This window comes from Podarcis raffonei, chromosome 5, assembly GCF_027172205.1.
Source record: "Podarcis raffonei isolate rPodRaf1 chromosome 5, rPodRaf1.pri, whole genome shotgun sequence".
Taxonomy (NCBI): Eukaryota; Metazoa; Chordata; class Lepidosauria; order Squamata; family Lacertidae; genus Podarcis; species Podarcis raffonei.
Genome location: NC_070606.1, coordinates 81,452,998 through 81,476,115, shown reverse-complemented (window position 1 = coordinate 81,476,115; position 23,118 = coordinate 81,452,998). Strand labels below are relative to the sequence as shown.

General features: G+C 38.6%; 1 protein-coding gene across 4 annotated transcripts in view; it reads right to left on the bottom strand.

Annotated features, from left to right (window-relative positions):
* RSRC1 (arginine and serine rich coiled-coil 1) overlaps positions 1 to 23,118 on the bottom strand; it is a 167,319-nt gene that overhangs the window by 30,186 nt on the left and 114,015 nt on the right. For 3 of the 4 annotated variants that reach the window (XM_053390369.1, XM_053390370.1, XM_053390368.1), the window contains exon 7: positions 5,024 to 5,092. The exons of the other annotated variant lie outside the window; for it this stretch is intronic. In XM_053390369.1, coding sequence (XP_053246344.1) covers positions 5,024 to 5,092 — 69 coding nt within the window. The remainder of the gene's footprint in view (positions 1 to 5,023; positions 5,093 to 23,118) is intronic. 4 annotated transcript variants of the gene reach the window in all.

Here is a 23,118-nt window from a genome sequence, read left to right as displayed (position 1 = left end):
TGACTAACTTAAATCCATAAATTTCACTGGGTCTACTCTGTGTATAACTTAGTTGGATACACCCTGTATTCAGATAAAATATGGCTAATGTGGGGGGGGGGGGGTTCAACAAAAGTTAAGAATAGTAAGACAACAATTATTCCTCATATTTCCTTCGGATATTAACTTTCATACATCTAGCTTTGCCAAAAGCACCTATAAGAATTTTGTGGTTATCTGGTTTACTTCCCCCTCCTACACCAATTAAATGATTTTCTAACATGCTAATTCCTTGAAATCATTTCAAAAGGTATTTTGGCCTCAATCTGGATTTCATTTCAGATTATTTTTCAAGCAAATTACATCAGCAGAATTCTTAATGCTGACAGTATCTGTTACTGAACCAGTGGCAGAATATGTTACAAAATTCAATCTTCAAACGGGGACATATTTTCAAAAATACAGGAAACTATTGTTTCCCCTACTGGTCAAAGTTCACACTGTAAGCTATTTGGGGCAAATTACTTTTTAAAGAGCTATGGCAGCCTTCTTTAACTTCTAGATATTCTGTCTTCTAGATATTCTGGACTACAATTCTCATGAGTCTCAGACAGCATGGTTGTGCTGACTGAGGTTGAGGCTGATTGGCAGTTGTAGTCCAAAATATCTGCAAAACACTAGGAAAAGGCTGCACCATGGGAAACACTTGGGAAAGGCTGCACCATGTACACTGATGACTATGTACGTTTACTGGCAATGCCAGGTATTGTCTTATTTCCTGCCCCACATAAATGACTGCAAAATCCTGACACACCTTTTACTTTCCTTGCTGGAAGGACTTCCCCTCATTGACATTCAACTCCCTCTTTCAAGATCCCTTTAGAGATGCCATACACCCTCAAAATTGCCCTCAGTTTTACATACTGTTAATTTTAATTTCTATCTGCTTTGTTAATCTTTGCTGGCTCTGTTGGATAGCTCAGAGACAGAACCTTTCATCAGTGTATAGTCCTATTGGTCACTTCCACCCAACCAACTTTCTGGGGGCTCTAAGGCTGGTGCTAAATTGTGGTCATCAGGTTTGGTGGTGGGGTGTATGTGTCTATTTCCTTTTAATTCAGTTCAGGATATGAGTGAAATATGCTTGGACTCTGAAGTGGTGACAGTAGGACCAATATAACTTGTGCCTTCCCCCAGATTTCTTTACATGCTGGATGACACTGGACACTGTGATGGAACCATCACTTCAAGATAAGGATGTAAGAACCTGCCAGATCAGACCACTGGCCCATCTGGTCCACCAACTTGTTCTTACAGTGACTGATCAGAGGACTATGCCTAGATCAACAGCAGGACCTAAGCACAACACTACCCATTTGTGGGTCCTAGTAGGAGTGGCCGCCGAGACCATATAACACTGGTCCTGAAAGACCTTCATTGGCTCCCAGTACATTTCTGAGTACAATTCAAAATGTTGGTGCTGACCTTTAAAGCCCTAAAGGGCCTTAGCCCAGTATACCTGAAGGAGCGTCTCCACCCCCCATCATTCAGCCTGGACACTGAGGTCCAGCCTTCTGGTGGTTCCCTCACTGCGAGAAGTGAGGTTACAGGGAACCAGGCAGTGGTGCCCGCCCTGTGGAACGCCCTCCCATCAGGTGTCAAGGAAATAAACAACTACCTGACTTTTAGAAGCCATCTGAAGGCAGCCCTGTTTAGGGAAGTTTTTAATGTTTAATGCTATATTGTGTTTTTAATATTCTGTTGGGAGCCGCCCAGAATGGCTGGGGAAACCCAGCCAGATGGGCGGGGTATAAATAATAATAACTATTATTATTATTATTATTATTATTATTATTATTATTATTATTATTATTCCACTTCTGACAGTGGTATAGAAAAAATAGTTATCATGGCTAGTAGCCTTTGATATGTCTTATCTTCCAATAACTTGTCTAGCTCTCTTTTAAAGTTACTCAAGGTGATGACCATCACTATTGGTTGTGGAAGTGAATTCCATATTTTAATCAGGTGCTGTGTGAAGAAGCACTATGTGTTGTCTGTCCTGAATCTTCCAATGTTCAGCATCACTGGATGCCCTTCATAGGAAGCAATTAATAAATGAACTACTACTAAATAGTTTCTCTCCAAGAATTTAGTTAGTATCGTTACGGTTCGCAACTGGAGTTTCATTTACTCTCAGAATCAATTGTAAACCCAGAACAATACGGGAAATGAAGAAATCTCTGAGCAACCAGTATATAGCTCTTGAATAGATTATGGACTGCATATCACACAATATCTTTACTGAACTACAAATGGGGAAGGAGTATTTTGGACTTTTACGTAGTTTGGCTTGAAATATAGCCTTAATTTGATAGACATTTTTTGAAAGCCAGATAGCACACCACTTCTGATTAACTTCGGAATAAAGAATATAAACTTGTAGCTAGGAGTAAAACTGCATGTATCTTGACGTGGGAGCTCTGTGATAATCTTTATAAAAACTTAAAAGCAGCCTCAGAACAGCAGTGCTGTGGGAGGTATTTAACCCTTCTCTCCTACATCATTTTCTCTGGTTGAAATTTCCCACCCTCAAAAAAGAAAGAAAGAAAAAGAAACCCGACAACAGATTTGCTGTGGGGGAGGCACAATAGGATACCTGTCTTATCTCTCCTGTGGATTAATAGCCACTGGGCAGGGCGGGGTGGTGGAGAGAGATGGAAAATGAATGAATGAATGGCACAACAGGAAGCAGACTCTCCCCTCACCTGCTGCCCAAGCTCCTTCCCTCTCCCCTGGCTGATGTGTTCACAATTCTCCCACATCATCTGTGCTTTGCTCCTAGGACAGAATGGATTGGGAGGAGTTTTGGGCCCTAGCCTCTGTTTTCAAGTTGACCAGGCTCTGGCATCATAAAGATTCCACAAAGGCAAACAACTCACTTTCACGTTGAACAAGTTGCCCTGGGATCTTAATACACTCCTGATGTAACTTCTTACATGAAAGCTCTCAGACTTGAAAGTGCTTAATCACCTGCTGAGTACTATTGAGATGACAGACTAAGTTAGAGGAAGCTACATTCCACTTTGAAGTTAGGATGTCCATGAAGCACAGTTGAGTTATCCAGTTTTACTTTCACACAATGCCCTTTTAAATACTTTCCAATTTAAGCTTTAAGTCAAAGTAAAACTACAAAAACCTACCCAGATGCCTTAAAAGCATGCTAGGGTCTCAAGGCAGGGATAATGCAGGTAACTCTTGTTCTCAGTTATTACTGCTTCAAGAGTAGAGGTACTGGCCTAGAGGTGGCAATAACTTTAGCAGTTTTATCTTTTGTCACAATGGACATTGCTAAATGTGAGAAGCCTATATGTCTATTATAATACATGCACACAGTGTATCTGGATAACTTAATTAGAAAATTAACATAAAAGAAAAGATTTTCTTCAGATGTAATGAGTGCCCAGTGTGCTTTGAAGTTAAAGGGAATAAAGCTTCAACCATTTTTGAATAGATCATTAAACTGAAAAGTTTATGAAATTTGAATGTCTATAATCACCTCTGCTTCAGTTACTGAGAAGCAATAAAATTATTAGCTTAAAATCTATGAGGCTAATTATGTTTTAGATTTTCAGTTTTGCATTGCACATCAGGAAAGTTCAGTATAGTGTGTCAATCAATTGTCTGTATATTAGGCATCTAGTTAGAGAAGTTCTCCATCATCCAATTTAACTATGCACACCAAATGCTGATATTTAGAGACCAGGAAGACTTGGAGACAAGATAGTCTGGCCTTTGGGATTACTATAGGCAGAAGGGGGATAAGCTCTCTCAATATGTCTGCTTTTGTCGGAATAAAAATTACATATCCCAATTCACTGACCTCAAGTTTTCAGGTTGTATTAAACCAGTGTTTCATACAGGAAGTATTTTAAAGCTTGCGAACATGTTTCTAGCACAAAACTTGTGGGGATCTCAAAAAGACTAATTGGAGAAAACAGCAGGCTACCAATGAATCAACCTACCAATGTTACAACCTAGGGTCACTCCATCAAAACATTTTTCTATGTAATGAAGGCATGATTGGTAATTTTTCTTCAAGAAATTTTTCTTCAAGTTAAGTCTTCAGTTGCAGGGGTACCTTCTGAATGTTGAAAGCTCAACATTTTAACCTAAAATGCTATCCCCCTCCCAATAGTGCAGCTGCTACTAGGATGAGTAGAATGTAATCTTATGAACATCCATGGACATCTATTGAATATTGTATGGGATGTGCCCTGCTGCTGAGCAATTCAACTCCATTCTACACCATTTTGTTAGTGCTTCTCTCCATACCAATCCATCAGAGAAACACTTGTCTACTATTTTTAAAATGCAATACACCAAAAGGCTAATCCTCTCCCCTAGATATCAGAGTTCTCCATCTCAGGTGCTTGAACATGAAACTATTTTTTTTTTTTTTGGTAGGAAACTGAGGTGAACAGCAGTATCTATAGCTACTAGTAGGAAACATACATGTGCACTCACTTGTAAATGAAGCTTCAGTTCTTCAAGAATAGATAATTATTACTGGCTGATTTTGGACTAACCTCTTCCCACAAAACTAAATGTTATGAAGTAATAAAATTCACACAACCCAGCATTGTGTCCCATGTTCAACTTTACCTACTCTGTGCAGAAAAGCTGATCTCCATAATAGGTATGTCCTATGTTTTCTCTGGTGTAAAAATGTCTTGTTTTCTACTAATCTGGAACTACTACTTGACTCTAATAATAAACTATGTTTTGAGCTATGCATACACAAAAGTTCAGTTTTAAGGATATTTTGGAAGTACCTTAACCATTCAGGGGAATAATTTGAGAGATACAATGTACAAATGTCTCTCTTTCAGACTTGTCTAGTTATTAGGGTCTCGTGCTCTGTATATGCCAAATAACTGACTTGTTTTGGGTTGTACATATACCAGGGCTTGCGTATGTATCTGTATCTATCTCTCTATAAAAACAGTACTTTTAGTTCATCTAAATTTCATAGCTGAATTACCTTCTTCCTTTTTCTTCTTTGCTTCTTCTTCACTTCTTTCTTTAGCTTTTAATGCTTCATCAGCTTTTGCTAAAAATAAATAAAATGCTGATTAGTTGTTCAGTAATTAACATTTTTGATAAAACAACTTCTTATGAGGGATGGTCAGAAAGACGCTTCTTGTGTCTTATGGAAAATGCAATTTACTGTGGACACAAGAAGGGATTGTCTCAAGTCCCAACTTGTCCCTGTATAAAATACATACATGATGCTCAAAGAAGAAACCATTAGAGCAGCTGAACATTTTCCTTAGACTATCTTTGAGATATGTGGATGCTTTGAAGTATCCCACCACACATTTTCTTCCCAATACCTTTCCACTAGATAATAGACTGAAGCACTCATGGGCTCTATGTCTCCAGTGTTTGGGCTCCATAAGCAAAGCATGCCATACCCTGGTGCCCCCTTTGCAACTGGTCTGCTGGATGAAGAAACCTTGTACTGCTTCCTGTTTCCTTCTGTAGACACAACAGAGTTTCACTTGATGGATCAGGGCCTCTACATATATTTTTCTTCAGTGCAAGTCATAGCAGCAGCATTTAATTCATGTTATTACAGCATCTTCTAAGAAGAGTCTCCTTTCCTTTAGAAACAGCTTCCCTTATTACTTAATTATCTACAAGTTGCTCAACTGCAGGGGTTTTAAACACTTTAGTACAGATGTTAAAGAAGATTAAAAATATACAGCACAGTAACAAGGGACTATCAATATACTCTGTAAATTAATTAAATTTCTGTTCTAGCACATCATTTATTCCAAAGCGTTAATGTCTCAAAGGGGCCATTCTCTTTTATTGCCATCTCACTGCCTGATGAGTGAACTTGGAATAAGTCTCTAATAGCATTATAGTTGATGAAATATTAAGTTTTTAAAAGTACTGCCATGTCGAAAGATGAAGAACCAAAACGTGGGTAGTTAGACTTTAGACCAGCCCTTAATATGTAATAAATCCATTATATGTCTAGTATACCGGCTGTTTTGCTCTACGTTAGTTTGCTGCACCAATACATTAGTTATATGAATATTCAATTGACATAGTGAGTATGAAGTACATGAATGACACATGACCACAACTTTCAAAGTCTAATGTCTCTTTGTATTTAGTAGCTACACCTTCTTAAAATATACAATTTAAATACTGATGCTCTGAAATGATAGAAGCAATTACAGAGACATCTGTTTCCATTTCCAAGCTTTTAGACACACTTAGGCTACATTTAAAGTCATGAAATATTAAAACTTTTCTGCCAGCAATATCTTTACAAGAATCTATTAAATTAGATAATAAAAACAAACCACTGATAACTGTAAAGACTTTTACTTCATTTACACTTTATTCTCCCTAGTAGCAGGATAAGGATAATAGAAATTCCATTTAAATTCAATTTTGGTTATACATGTAATTGTAGCTATACCCCTTGAGTCATGTAAAATGCTCAGCTTATGTTTCTTTCAAATTATCCTGCTCAGATTCACATTCCACTCCTTACAACCATCTTCAATATGTATTAGCAAAGCTCATTAGACTGAAATTTAATAATGCAAACATTAGGTGGGTCTCAAGATCCTCCATTATCAACACAAGATGGATTGCTTATATATAGCTCTTAGGCTAACCAGGCAAAATTTAGATTCAATAAACTACGAGGCTTAAATTTGATTTATTTATTTCTCTATGCCAGTTTGTTCTTCATAACTGATTTGTTCCCTGCATAGGAACAGTTCATCATATTTTTGAAAGATAGCAAAATTATAAGTTTAAAAGAGAGATTGTTATCTCATAGGTAGGCATGTGTTTCTGTGTAACCTATACTTTGTTAATTTTCTTGACTTCTATGTACCAGTAGGAATTTTTAAGGTATTTTAAAGGAGATGCTTATTTTCCTTTCTTGGCCCATTATTTGAGCATGGTAGCAAATGCATAACATCCTAAAATGTTTTAATATGGCCCATAAATGGAGATGCTCAGCCTAGCCCACTTAGAAGAATATTCCAGTGAAACAACTGCTTCCAAGTGAATGTGATGAGGAATTACACATTATCTATTTTGAGAAGTTTAAGATGTCACAGTTTAAAATCAGGAGAATAAACATTTTTGTTTTTCTTTCAGTGCAATACTGGAAAAATACTGTGTGCATGCAAAAACTCTAAACCAAATATTCCTGTGTTGAATTCATAAAACAGTTATTTGGAATTCGAAAGAGCAAACTGTTCCTGAAATCTATTATCCTTGCACTACTGTGTTCCATAAGACTGCTAAATCAGGGCATGTCTGCATTGCTGCTTTCTGTATGTTTCTCATTAGCTATCATCCAGAAGGATAGACATATTTTTTCCATCTCAAGGATTATCAACAGGGTAAGGAGAAAAGTTTTAGAAATTCCACACCAACATTTTGAAAATAATTAAAGGGCCACTGAACAACCTACACCTTAAAGAGGAAGTTGGTTGTCCATATAACATACAACTAATCAACTGTAAAACCGTATGGGGATATGCCTTTTGTCTCAGGTTATGATAAGCTAATTTTGTCTCATGTGCCTGTGTTCTCAGCAAATCACTCCTCTACAGTGACATGTGACTATCCAGCCACATATCAGCAACTGAGGAGTGATGTGCTAACAGCCTGTAGCAGGTTATGAGCAGACTCCAGGATGGCTTTTGTTTTTGTTTTAACTAGAACCACAAAACCTACCAACCAGAGTCTGGTGCAAAATGCAGGGGTTTTGATTACCAGAACTGAACTAAAGGCCTTAATCCTTCCCAAAAAAACAAAAAAACAAAAACAAAACCCCACTCCAATTTATCCTGCTCCCATTCCACACACAACTTTCTTCAATTCAGCAGCCTACTTTGCTATTGCCATTGTTAGAAATCCTTGCTGATACTTCAGATCACCCAAAGATCTAGTGGTGAATCCTGATCTACTTTTTGCCCACCTGGGGTCTAGAGCTTCTCAATAAAAGTCATGGTTATTTTTGTGTTTTTGAATTACAGAATATTTGAGAACAGCCATAACAACGACCAAAACCACACTTCAATTCATTTCATCTTTTTCTGACCTGTAACACTTTAATGACATAAGATTTTTACTGGTTATAGATGGTATCCAATTGCTGTCCTACAAATTACACACCTGGCATGTGTAACAGAGACTTGGTTGGATGAAGCAGATGGGCCTGTCCTTGCCGCTGCTTGTCCACCAGGTTTCTCTTACGCACAGCAACCCAGGCCTTGTGGACGGGGAGGGGGGGTTGCAGTGATTTTTAGGAAGTCATTAGTCTGCACCAGGCGTCCTATTGGAAAAACCCAGTTTTCTGAGTGCATGTTCTGGAAGTTGGGCAATAGGGGCAGTACAGGATTCCTATTGGTGTACCGACCTCCCCACTGCACCAAGGATTCCCTGCCCGAGCTGCTTCAGGTCGTGTTGGATGTTCTCCTGGAGACACCTAGTTTGGTTGTCCTAGGGGATTTTAACAGCCATGACGACACGACCTTACAAGGGGCCGCTCGGGACTTCGTGGAAAGCATGGCCTCCATGGGCCTGTCCCTGAATAAGTCAGGCCCCACCCATAGCCACGGACACGCCTTGGACCTGGTGTTTACCTCTATGGATGTTGGTGATCTGACATTAAGTAAAAGCGAAACGAAAGAAGTGCCATGGTCAGATCACTTCCTGGTGCAACTGGACTTCTCCGTGACCCTTCCCCTCTGCAGGGAGGTGGGACCGATTCAGATGGTCCGCCCCCGCCACTTAATGGATCCAAATGGTTTCCAGAGAGTGGTAGGGGATGTTTTATCCCATGTTGATGGCCTTTCAGCTGATTCCCTGGTGGCCCGCTGGAATGTGGAGTTAACCAGGGCTATTGACTGTTTAGGGACGCGGGTGGCACTGTGGGTTAAAGCCTCAGTGCCTAGGACTTGCCGATCGAAAGGTCGGCGGTTCGAATCCCCGCGGCGGGGTGCGCTCCTGTTGCTCGGTCCCAGCGCCTGCCAACCTAGCAGTTCGAAAGCACCCCCAGGTGCAAGTAGATAAATAGGGACCGCTTACTAGCGGGAAGGTAAACGGCGTTCCGTGTGCTGCGCTGGCTCGCCAGATGCAGCTTGTCACGCTGGCCACGTGACCCGGAAGTGTCTGCGGACAGCGCTGGCCCCCGGCCTCTAGAGTGAGATGGGCGCACAACCCTAGAGTCTGGCAAGACTGGCCCGTATGGGCAGGGGTACCTTTACCTTTACCTTTACCTTATTGACTGTTTGGCTCCGAAGCGCCCTCTCCGATTGCATGGAGCCCGGAGAGCCCCGTGGTTTTCCACGGATCTGAGGGCAATGAAACAATCGTTGAGACAGCTAGAGCACCGGTGGCGGATAACCCATTCTGAATCTGACCGGACACGGGTTAGAGCTCAATGTCGAGCCTACCAAGTGGCGATAGCGACGGCGAATAAGACTTTCTTCACCGCCTCTATTGCATCTGCGGAAAACAGCAGCAGGTTCGCAATTTAGCAGAACCACCTGCTCCATCAGGGCCCAGTACGGCCACATGATCTCCTGCAATGATTTTGCAAAGTTTTTTGCAGATAAAGCCGGATGCCAAGCCAAATGGGCGACTTTTGCAGAAGAGGTAGACTCCATCGTGGGAGCAGGGCTGGGGCGGGAGAGTGCTAGAGTCCTGTCTAGTCAAGTTGTGTGGGATCAATTCCAATCTGTTACCCCCGAGGATGTGGACAGGCTGCTTGGACGAGTGAAACCAACCACTTGTCTCCTTGATCCTTGCCCATCCTGGCTTATAAAAGCTAGCCGGGAAGGACTGGGAGATGGGCTTCGTGGGGTGGTGAATGCTTCCCTCCATGAGGGAGCCTTCCCAGACCCGCTGAAAGAGGCGGTTATTAAACCGCTTCTTAAAAAACCAACTTTAGATGCGGCCACGATGGCCAACTATCGCCCAGTCTCAAATCTTCCATTCTTGGGCAAGGTGATTGAGCGAGTGGTTGCTGAATAACTCCAGGCACGCCTGGAAGAAGCGGACCATTTGGATCCCTTCCAGTTGGGATTCAGGCCTCATCATGGGACTGAAACTGCCTTGGTTGATGATCTCCGGCGGGCTAGGGACAAAGGTGAGAGCTGTTTCCTAGTTCTGCTGGATCTCTCAGCGGTGTTTGATACCATCGACCATAACATCCTTCTGGACCGTCTTGAGGGGCTGGGAGCTGGGGGCACTGTCATACAGTGGTTCCGCTCCTTTCTCCTGGGCCGTGTTCAGAAAGTGGTGGTGGGGGATGAGTTCAGACCCCTGGGCTCTCACTTGTGGGGTGCCTCATGAACATGAGGTCCCGCTTCTTGGATTTGATGAGAGCCTGAGCTTCTGAACTGATTTTTTCTATTCTTCCAAGGGAGAGGAAGGCCAGGCCTTTGAAAATTAGTCTCTGGAGAGCGAGCCCAGATTAGCATGTCTAGCTAAGGAGAGATGTGCATGCCCTGGATGTGGAGGTGGGCTACCAGGGAGATCTTGGTAAACATGGTGGTGGGGCCGGATGCCAAGCCAAATGGGAGGGTTCTGAACTGGTAATGTGTGTTTCCAATAGCAAAATGTAGGTATTTGCTGTGTGGAGAATAGATTGGAATATGTGGGTAGGTTTCCTGGAGATCTATTGATGTGAAAAGGTCTTGGGAGTGGAGATTTTAATTGATGGAGGAAAGAGTCTTCATTTTGAACTTTCTGTAGGCTACCCATTGGTTTAGGAATTTCTGATCTAGAATGCCCCCCAGTGTGGATAGTCTGACATCATTGTTGTTGCTGGCGGTTAGACTTGCTCTTATTGGGTATGTTGTTTTGCTGGAATATGTTGGAGAACCTGCGCTTGTTCCATGATCTGTTAGGCTTGAAACCTCTATTTCTGCCTTGCTGGCAGAAATTACGAAAGGACATACAATTGCATTACCTCAGAGGATAATTTATCTGTTTTCTAACATTTGTACCCCACTTTTTTACCATAAGACATTCAAAGTGGATTATCAAAAATATAAAGATCTAATTATTTTCAATGAAAACAATAAAAAAATTAACTCAAAAAGAAGCATGATTATTACTAACCACACTTAAAAATGCAACAGTTTCCAATTTAAAAAACACACACAGTGAAGGCCAGTAACACAGTCTCTGTGTGTAGGCATACAATATAACAAACAGAATACAAAAGGAAAAGAGAGAGAGAGAGAGCGCATGAGAGAGAACAGGAACGCCAGTCTTTGCAGCTCACCAAAAGGTTAAAAGGGCCAGGACAAACCTCCCTAGAGAAGGTGTCCCAAGTTCTAGATTGCATTATGGAAAAGGCCCTCCTGTGGTCACACAACATACATCTGACAATGTAAGGGAGTAGAATAAGCAGTACAGAGATTGATCTCAGTGCTCTTAAGGAAGGAGGTTATCTTTGACATATGCTGGTTCTAGCCCTTTTAGAGCTGCAAATGTCAAGGCTGGCACCTTGCTTTGAGCCCAGAAACAAACTGGTAACCAACACAGATAATATAAGATGAAAGTAACATGATCTCATCAACAGACCCTGGCAGCTGCGTTTTAGACCAACCGAAGTTTCCAAACTATATTCAGGGCAGCTGCATATAAAGCTCATTTGCAGTAATCTAACTTAGAAATCACAAGGCCACAAATAACTGAAATAGGATTTATTTCTCCAGAAAAGGGTCTGACTGGCATACAAGCTGAAACTGGTAAAAGATGCTCATAGCTCCTGCTGCTACCTGGTCACCCAGGGCTATAAACAGCAACAACCCCTGACAAGCTATGAAACTAATTATGAACTCTGAAACATGTAGAGCTATAACATTGAATTTTAAAGCTTAGTAAAAATTTATTACCATAGTATTCAATATTCAAAAACAATATTATTATGTGGCTATTTCCAGACTGACTGAAATGCACTGAATTCCTTTCACGCATTTTTTTCAACCGTGAAACTAAGTAGAAACATTTACACAGAGATCCCCGGACTTTTTCTTAAGCTGTTAGTATAATCACTTGATTCAGATGGATGTGTCACTAAAGGTACCAATAAGGCTCCAGAACATTAGAAAACTATGAACATGTTGAGTACGCCACAGTACAAATAAATATAAATGGTTTTATGGCCTTACAGCTAACAGCAAAGATGTGAATAATCTTTATTCGAAAGGCCAAAAAAAATGGAAGAATCTCTGGAACAAACAAGTAACTTTTTCAATAAGTACATCTTCCAAGATGTACATATAGTGTTTTCCAGAATTTCCTTGAGACTGAAGAAGATTGGTCATTATTAAAGATTTCACAAAGGCTCCATCCATGAAAGATAGCCAGCATTAATGCTATTATTAGTCATATATAAACACATCTCATTAAATACATCCCCTTAACAGTAAAGTGTGGTTTGCAACATGGACCTTAATTAATGTTTTGATTATCGTTATGCATTTATTTATTTTAGCTATTGTGTGCTGCCCTGAAATGCTGATGGGTGAAGGGTGATTAATAAAATGAACTAGTAAATAACATGCAGCATTATTTATCCAACAGACATTAAATATCCATCTGAAGCACAGAATTCAGGAGAATGAAAAACAAAGCTAATAACGATACATACCCTTACACAAACCCGCATGTATTTAAACGTCTCTCTATAGCTCTAAGAAGAAATAAATTAGCCACACAACATACAGGGGTGGTATGTACAAAACACCCAGACCTGCTCCCAAAATGAGTAGTACAAGAATAGGTTTAACCTACCTATTTTTACTGAACCTGAAGTCTGATTTTCTGGAATATGCAGAAGAGAGTCTCCATCCCCAATGTGTTTCAGAAGAACAGTTATTTACATTTTGTCTGATTCACAGCCCAGTCCTATGCCTGCTTGCACAGAAATCATTCTCATCGAATTTGATGGGGCTTCCTATCCATGAATTTATGCACAGGATTACAGCTTTGGGTTTTAAAAACCATTAAACTTTGTTTTCCTCAGAAAAGCTATGGTATAGGTTGTTGATCATCACTTCACAAAGTAGGCGATACATCGATTGTATCTACACTTTCACTTGAACGTACAAGAGTAATCAGAATTTAGTGCCTCAACTGTTTTTATTCCAGCTGCAGTGCACAAAGTACAGGTGCAGAGCTTGAAGCTAAAAACTAATTCTGAGTTATGTAGATAAATCCTCCAGAGAAGTATTATGTTGATATAAATCAGCACAAATATAAACTACTTGATCTGGAGTGCCACAGGAGTTTTCTGCACAAACTGCATGTCTACATATTATCTACAAATAGAATTATTTCCCAATATCTATATATTGTTCTATTCTGAAAACGTAATTTAAAACTATGAATTGCTTTTTTTCTTTTATAGACTAAAAATGAAAGACTAAGCGCTTTTCCAGAAATCTATTAAAAGTAACAGTTGTATTAAAACTTCTCCTGTTTAAGACTTTGTATTTGGAAAAGTGAAATAAATTATATCTGAAGACACAACAATATTATGTTGAGGCACCTATAGTATGGCAATACCAAATCTTTGGTTCTATTTTAATGACTTTCTTCTAGTTTCTGTTGATGTAATCATTAAGGTGTCACTCAGAAAATCGAATATTCACTAGGTGGCGCAACTAGAATAATTTATATCTTTATTTAACCATGCTGCGTCTGTCTACAGGAATGAAACAAATGAGATAACGCATAAAGCACTCATTATTGGGGGTTTGTCTAATCCTGAAGCATTAAGTTGAAATGAAACCTTTTGATCTTCTTGTCCCACGGATGATTTCAGCTAAGAAAATACATGCTGGAATAAAATTATGCTAAACCAAAGGATGGTTTTAATAAGAATATGTTACTTTTATTTAAACTGGCATTAGAAAAAAGTGGCTCTTCAAAGAAAGCAAGTGTGATTCATTTCAATTCTATTTCTTGAAGGTTAACTGATTATATTTTTTAAAATGTTGCTGAAAAAATTCTTTTAAAGACTTGCTTTTACCTTGAATCAATGACTAACAATAATAATTACCAAAAAACAAAGATTAACAGTATTTATGTGTTGATAACACAATATATCCTTCTGGGAACTAATAGCAACAAAAACCACAAGGAATTAAAAACTTTGAATTTCATCTAAGTACGCAAAGATGGGTACATTACATCTAACCATTTTTGTTTTTCTGCTAATACTATTTACCTTGTTATTACTTAGTACCATAAGTCAAGAATGTGGGGATAAAATTTGTGTTTGCAAACTATTCAGAACTACAGTACAATGTATTTTAATTAGCTGGGGATTAGCAGAGGCATCCTAAACTTTTATTGTGAACATATATAGTCCAATTAATTACTGAGGATTGTATTTATAAGAATGAAATATTTAATTCAGGTAAAAAGAAAACTGGAATAACTGTTGATTTTAGCCTTTTTTGTGAAGCCACTGTGCCAGTCCAAACAGGCAACTCTCATTAGTGTTGAACAGCAGAAGAGCATTTCAAAGATAATGTGAGAGAAGAGACTATGAATAAGAGCATTTTCCATTTCATGGAAAGTAATAAAACAAATGCTGTTAGCGAACCCCTCCCTCACAAATTAGCAGTCTGCAGGCATATTTAGTTGCACTATTTTTCTTTCTTTCTTTTTACTTACATTAAAATGAACTTTCTTTTTTACACTTCTAAAACATTTAAACAACTCTCTAAAATGCAAAGCACATTCTCCTATTACTTGCAAGGCATTACCTAATTTACATACCATTTTCTGTAATATATTACATGTATCAGGGCTTCTAAAATGTTTTCCCCAAAAAAACTATTCATAGAGGAACTCTCAGGTTATTACATTGTCAAAAAAAAATCTGCATACACTTCTAAAATCATATATTACATATGTATATCTTCCTGCACAGCTCTATTGTCCATTCACAATGCAAACATTTTCATAACCCTTAGTAATATTGTTAGGACAAAGAACAATGGTAAGTGAATGATGCTGTGCAATACCTTAAGTGGTTCTGTGTGTATTCATTTATGTATTTGAATATGTCTGATATTACTTCAAAATCATGAATAAGTGAAAGATCATCTATAAATATTTATTCAGTTTCACTATTCTAAATTAGTTATTTCATATAAATTACAATGAATGTCCAAAAGCACACGGGAATTCTAACAACCTTGCACATATCTGGTGAATGCCTGAGAAATGCAGATTGCCCATCACTTGTCTGTCACATAGTGGTTATTGTTAACATTCACTAGTGAAACTTCATAATTTGAATATTTACTAGATGAGTGTTGGATTCCCCTGTGGTTGTCAATAGTTTTTTGCTTTCAAGAAATCCACTGTGTTATGTACACTTTTAAAATTTATTTATTTTAAAAAAATGATGTGTCACCTTCCAGGGTAAACCACACCCAACACAGCTTGTAACAAAACCATAGTACATGATATAAAATAAGTACAGAGGACACAATATTTAAAAAGTCCAGAATTATTTCCTTATCAGCTATATACTCACACACTTTTAAAAATAAACTAAAACAATGCATTGTGTTTCTAAAGGACAGCAATTGTTTTTCTTCCCAGCAGTTCTCAGGAAAGTTTATGTCTTATAAAGGTGAACTCTTTGAAGTGGTGCCCTGCGGTGGGTTTTATACTACATGTTATTAAAGAAAAAAAGTTAGTAAACTCTGATTGCATTAACAAAAATGTGACATTTTAAAATACAACAGTTTCTAAATGTGATTGCCCAATATACATTAAATATAGGCACGAACAAAAATTTATATATTTTTGGAGATGTAGAAATATGTACAGAACTTCCAGCTGCAAAATATGGAAAGATACTTTTACAGCTAAATATGACAAACTTCTCTAGAGAAACTGCAGATTTACCGGAATATTAGCATGCTAATCATAGATCAGCAGAGGAGGGGAAAGATACAAAAAAAAAAAGACAATGATTGTTAGGAAGGAATCAGTAAAAATTGACAGATAAAGCTCTGTAATAGCAATCAAGAGCAACCTCCCCAAAGACTCTCCAAATCCTGGTTGCTGCCTACTGTATTAAGACTGTGTTTCTCATCACTTAATGCTTATTTTCATCACTTTGCTTAAAATATTGATAATCAATTAGGGCTACGTCTGTTTTGCCACAGAATCTGTGTCACAGTCTATCAGACTGTCAGGGCCAATTCAATCCTCATTCAAAGTTAATTTTTTCTTCATAAATCTGCCTTTGGAGGAGTCATTAGGCGCAGAACATAGCCTGAGGTGCAATCACCTATTCTCTTTCATTAGTGGCAGGCAGAGAAGGTGAGGGAGATTATTAGAACTTTGGAATGATCACAAAGCAGCGTGCTGCCTGTCAGATCCCCCCAACATTTAATTCATCTAGCCAACTCACCAGCACTGTTGCCAACAGTTTTAAATGGACATTATTCATGAACATCTGTGACATGCTGAATATTCCGAGCTACAAATGATGAAAAAGCAGTGCCCCGTTTGACTTTAAAATTAATTCTATGGTCAAAACAATTAAGAATATAACTAACGTGCTTTCTGATTTTATTTTTAGCTATTGTTTTCCCTTGTACTTCAGAAAGAAACTTTATGAAAAAAAGGTTTTTAAAATAAGTACCTTATAAACTCTGTGCTGAAAACCAAAAATATTATACACAATCATACACAAGGTAAAATCAACACAATGTTTTCTTTACCAAGGAAGTGACTAATTTTCATCAGGTTGTTTTTACAGATTATGTAATTAGCTAGCTGCACTATTGGGTTTGTTGATATGATGCTAAAGGGTTGCCAAATGAAATGACATATTTGATTTTAAGACAATGCCATATTAAGTTACAGTGCACTTTTCTCAGCATATAACAATCAGTTATAGTAGATGAGAAGAGATCTTCCAAGTCAAATATATTACATTTATTACTTCTTACTCTGGTTATAGATACAAAAACAGAAATACAAGTAGGCATTTGGTAGACATTATAACGCGAAGAAGAAGAAGAAGAAGAAGAAGAAGAAGAAGAAGAAGAAGAAGAAGAAGAAGAAGAAGGCCATAATCACATTCCTGCTTCATTTTGGGGGGTTTTTTAAATGAAAACTGTTTAAGATAAAAAAAAGCTGAATTCACTTTTTAAAAGACTAATTTGAAACTTTTGAGTTCTTAAACTCGAGACTTTTAGAATGAGCATACAAAAACAAAATAATGAATGTATAAAAAGACCCCCCCTCTAAAAAAAACCTGTAGAATTTATTTGACACAAAAAGGGCATTTGGAGACCAATGAAATGTTTAGGTGTTTATATACTAAAGTGTTCAACACAGGAGGAAGTAATTGGAGTGCTTGGTAATAAAAACACACTGGCATGCCAAAAAAAAAATGTGAAAAAGGATTGGTGAAACACAGACAGGATCAGGGGTTGTCCTATATGTCAGATAGGGTACAAGAGTTTAATCAACTAGAGAACCTAAAAAGAACACATCCCACAAGGATATCTGTGAAATTTACAAAAACTGTTTCTTAAATGTTTAAATTGGATTTTCGATCACCCATTTTTATTCGCTTTACTATAAAGCAGTTTGCACATGGGCAGTCTGATCTTGAGGTTTAACAGTTGCAGCTTTCTGTGAAAGGCAACCAAATCTCCTCTGAATGTGATGTTCGTCAGCTACCACACTGAACCCTGAGCTCACGTGGTCCCCACTCCCCATTCTTTTTGGATGAAAGGACTGTGGAAGTTTCTGTCTTCCCTTAACTGCACTTTGTCTTTTCAACTTTTTTAGTGTATCTTTCATCTTTGTTGGAAGCCGCCCAGAGTGGCTGCGGAAACCCAGCCAGATGGGCGGGGTATAAATAATAAATTATTATTATTATTATTATTATTATTATTATTATTATTATCAACTTACATGGCAAACTATGGTTAGCACAACACTGATTTCAAACAAGGCAACTTCAAACCATGGGGTTCTGAAGCTAGCTTATTTTAATTAACCATAGTTATAAATAAATAAAATGCCAGGGTTCAGTACTGGTCAAGTAAAGTAGTTGGAGCTGATGCTGGTTGGAGTGGAATGGCAAGGGAGTTAGGAAAAGGTCTGGGGAACCCTGAAGAGGCCAGTAGCAGAGCAGCAGCAAAGTTTGGCATCTGAGGAACTTATGTCCCTGGAGCTACTGGCAAGTGGAGCTACTGGAGCTACTGGCAAGTGACAGCTGGTTCTTGTGAATCGAAGGTGACAGTTGTTGCTGGATCAGGTTGAAAACCAGAGTTGAAATCCTGCGAGAAGTCTGAAGGACTCCAAAGTGAAGGAAGTGAGGACCAAGTTGGAATTTACATCTAAAGTGTAGTGAGTTGTATGCTAGCTGGAGGAGGAGAGTGATGGGGTAATTCGAAAGGGCTGAATTTGGGGAATAAAACTGTAACCTCACAAGCCACATTCTTAAATGGATAGTAAGCATATTGCTTATACAGTGCTATTCTAAGTTGCAGTAACTAAGTGGAACCACAAGAACTAATCCTTTAAACCAGGCTTCCTCAACCTCGGCCCTCCAGATGTTTTTGGCCTACAACTCCCATGATCCCTAGCTAGCAGGACCAGTGGTCAGGGATGATGGGAATTGTAGTCTCAAAACATCTGGAGGGCTGAGGTTGAGGAAGCCTGCTTTAAACAAACATTACGCTCTATTAATATTGAGAATAAGAAGCTTCAATAAATTTATAATGCCTCATTTGTAACTTTAAGCCTAGCACTTTGGTCTGTGATGTCCCCAGAGCAGAATGAAGAGGCACAGGGTTCTGCAAGGGAGAAGACAGGAAGGGCAAGTGCTTTGCAGCTTTGAAGCCAAGGGCTTGCTTCTATGTTTTGGCAATGTAAGTCTACTCAGGCATTTTCTTCTTCTTCCACTCCATTTAAAATTAAATAATTTAAAATGAGTAAGAATAAACAGAATATACAAATATACAATTCCCATCACCCACAGCCGGGACAGCCAATAGTCAGAAATCATAGATGTTGGAGTCTGGCAACATCATATTAGCCACCTTTGATCTATGCTATGATCTCCAAAAATGCTAGCATCTGGAATGTTGAGAAACTCCCACATGATTAGCAAACTGGAGGAAGTGTTCACCCTTTATAGGTATATTCTACTTATTTTGTTTGCCAAATGATGTTGTGGCCTTTTGTTTTCCAACCAGACCCCATTTTTTCCTCTTCAGTGTGGCAGCAACAAGTCAAAAACACTATTTTACAATCTCCTCATTAAATTTGACAGATGACGTTTCTCTTTGCAGTTAACAACCAAATTTAACCTGACAGTTTTCCTGCAAACGTGAACTGTCTTATGCTAAAGCATGAACCTTACTTTCATCTGCCATTTTAAAAATGTCAGGAATCCATACAAATGAAAATCATACAGATGACAAAAGACTTTGACTATGTAAAAGAAACACATACAAATAAGATGTAGAAAATATATTTCTTCATCAAAATATACTACATGAACATATGTGAAATGTATTTGTATATGAACATGACAGTAGTATAACCAGCTAACAACTCTGCAATTAAGAAGTATGTGATCATCCATTATTATCAGAGATGTGTGCATATGAAACATAAGGTATTAAATACAGCTTCCATTTCACAAGCAGAAATGTGTTCTGGCTGTCACCAGAAATCCATATTGGAAAGTCTTGCCATTCAATTTTGCAGTTACTATTCTAAAAGCAGTGCTAAAAACCTGAACTAAATGTATATAGCAATTGAGATTTCTAGGTGGTGTAAAAGTACTCTTACGATTATCATACCCTATGAATTAGTCCTATATATGCCTCTGTTATGATGGTAAGCAAAGAGAGTACTAAATGAAGTCAATAACAGTTAATTCAGACCTTGATAAAACCCTCAAGGGCTAAGGCCTGTTGGAACAAAAAATACAAGAAGCATTAATGGTACAGATCTGCAATAAATATGTTGGCTACTGAGTAAAAAGTCTGACCAAGAACTGAAGAAAATCTAAGACAGCATGAAGAGGTTGGTAGCTCAACAAAACCAATTCTATTAGCAGCACAAGATCTGTGCAACACTCAATACAGATGTAAAAACAACAAAATACTTTGGAGCAAAACAATGTTCAAATTAGTTACAACATTCAAAAAAGTAATGTAACACTCCAGAATTCCTACAAGATTCTCTTAGTAGACAAAGTGAAAGTATAATTGAAAGGAAGTATAACTTAAATGGACTTATCTGGGGAATGGGTAAGAGAGAGCCCAAAACCTAATGCATCATATCCAAGTTGCTTTTGAAAAGCAGACAGAAAAGCAAATCACTACGTCAAAAAACAAAGCACAGCGGAACAAATATAAGCCATCACACATACCCTTAAATGCTTGCCAGAATAACCAATTTTTGATGAGGCACTAACTATTCATTTATATAATTAATTTATGAATAGCTTCCCATAAATCATCCCAAAGCAATTCAGCAAAAAACACCAACAATTTTAAAAAAATATTTAAGAGCCATTTCAATTCCAACAAAGATACAGATTGGGATAAAAATATCCATTTCAAAGGCTTGATGGAAAACTTGTTGTTCGGCAACTTGGACCCAGAATACCTTAAGGGCCAAGGTATATCCCAGCTTGATAACAGATAATCTGGAGGAGTGCTGCTAGATGTCCCTTGACGGCTGCTAGGGTGAGGTTAACACCTGAGGGCGATCTCACAAACTCTGTACCAATAAATAAGGGGGTACGACAAGGGTGCATCCTTGCCCCCTATCTCTTTAACCTCTATATTAGTGACATGAGAACTCCCCTAGTTGAGGCCCAAACCACCATTCATGCACCCAGGCTTGCAGACTATCGCTGCCCCTTACTATTGTACGCTGACGATGCGGCGATCCTCTCATATTCAAGAATCGGTTTGAGGAGGGCCTTTAAGATCTTCGCGTTATATTGCCAAACAAATTTACTTACTATTAACCATTCCAAATCTAAAGTCCTAATTTTTTCCAGGAGTTGTAAATTGTATAGGTGGGAACTCGAGGAGAAGTCAATTGAACAGGTCTACAAATTTCAATATCTAGAAATTTACTTCCAGCATAATATGGGATGGAAAGCGCATATCACATACTTACAAAATAAGGGCAAAGCCCTTATCTACACTCTATTGCGCTTTTTCTTTACAGAGGGGGCTATGCATGTTCCATCTGCCTTAAAAGTTTATAGTGCAAAAGTGGTTGCAACTATGGCCTATGCGGTCCCTTTATGGGGCGCTTTTGTAAACCTCATGCCTCTGGTGACATTGCAAAATCTTTTTCTCAGACGCCTTTTGAAACTACCCTCCTGTGTAAGCAACTCGGCTATTCGCTTAGAACTTAAGACCCCCTCCTTAGAGATCCTGATGTGGAGACATGCCTTTAATTACTGGCTGTCCCTTTGGCATAAATTGCCCAATTACCATCTTATTCAGTGCCTTTGGAGAGATGAATTTACCAGCCCATGGGCAACAAAAATCCATTCCAAACTGTTGTCTTATGGAATCTCGCCTTCTGATATACTAAATTTAGATCTAATTACAGCAAAAAAGGTCATCAAACAAAGATTGGAGGAGGTTGATTTGCAACAAAATCTTACTACAGGTGGAGGTACATGTTCCCCGATAAATCAGGGCATTACATTTATGTCCCAGATACCTCGATATCTGTCTACCTTATCGGTTGCGTCGCATAGATTTGCTTTTGTTAGAGCCAGATTTAATGTGTTCCCCTCAAACGTGCTGAGCAATAGATTTTCTAACGGTAAAACCTCTGTTTTATGCGCATGTGACAACAAATCAATAGAATCCCTTTATCATATCTTGTTTAATTGTCCTTTATATATTGTCCCCCGATCAAGGATTCTGAGTTCAATCATTTTGGAAACTGTTGCTAAACCACCTGAATTACATCTAGCCTATCTACTCCAGGACATTGACTCTTATAGAACATTACAGGTTGCCAGATTCCTGAATTCAGTTCTTTCATATAAAAGACTTCATGGAATGCTGCATGACTATTAAAAATCTAGTAAACTCTATCCACCATCTTTATATTCAAGGCCACAATATGGTACATCTAGAGATTGTATGTAACGTGAAGGAGATTATGCGTTGAAATATTTTAGTTGATATTTTAGAATGTAAAATGCTATTTTATTTATTGATTGGTTTTACCTTGTGGGCTTATAGCCGAATAAAGTATTATCTATCTATCTATCTATCTATCTATCTATCTATCTATCTATCTAGATGTCCCTTGTGTTTCAGAGATCTGTCAGACTCTCACTAGAAGTCCGGCATTTAGTGTTGTTGGTTCCATACTGTGGAACACTTTTCCAGCAGAGATTTGGCAGGCATCCTTGCTTTTGACTTTCAGGCATCTTTTGAAGACTTTTTTATACATATACAGTACAGTTGCTTGTGATTAGTCAGTCATTCTAATGCCCTGATATCTTATAACAGCATGGCAAACAAATAATAGATCCCGAAACAATAAGAGAGTCAGCATCTGTCTGAAATGTAAAGGGAGGAAGTCCCAAAGCGTAAAAGACACCGCACTCAAGGCCCAATCCCTATACTTTACGGAATGGATCTCCTGATGAGAAGGTATCTGCTCCTGCAAAGTGCAGTGGTTGGTTGGGTATATAAGAGAAGAGACAATCTTTGAGGTATCCTTGTCCTAGGAAATATGGGGCTTTATACTCCACTACTAGAACCATAAACATAGCCCAGGAGCTAACAGCCAGCCAGTGCAATTCTTTCAGCAGCAGTGTAACATGATATCAATATTCTATCCCAGTGAGCAGTCGAGACACCACATTTTGCACTTGCTGCAGCTCCTGGGCCAATCTCAGGGATAGTCTAATCTGGAGGATACCAGTACATGGACCACAGTGGTCAGGCTTGTTAGATGTAGAAATGCCTGTAGCTAATCAGCCAAAGCTCCCAGCCACTGAGGTCACATGGAACGTTA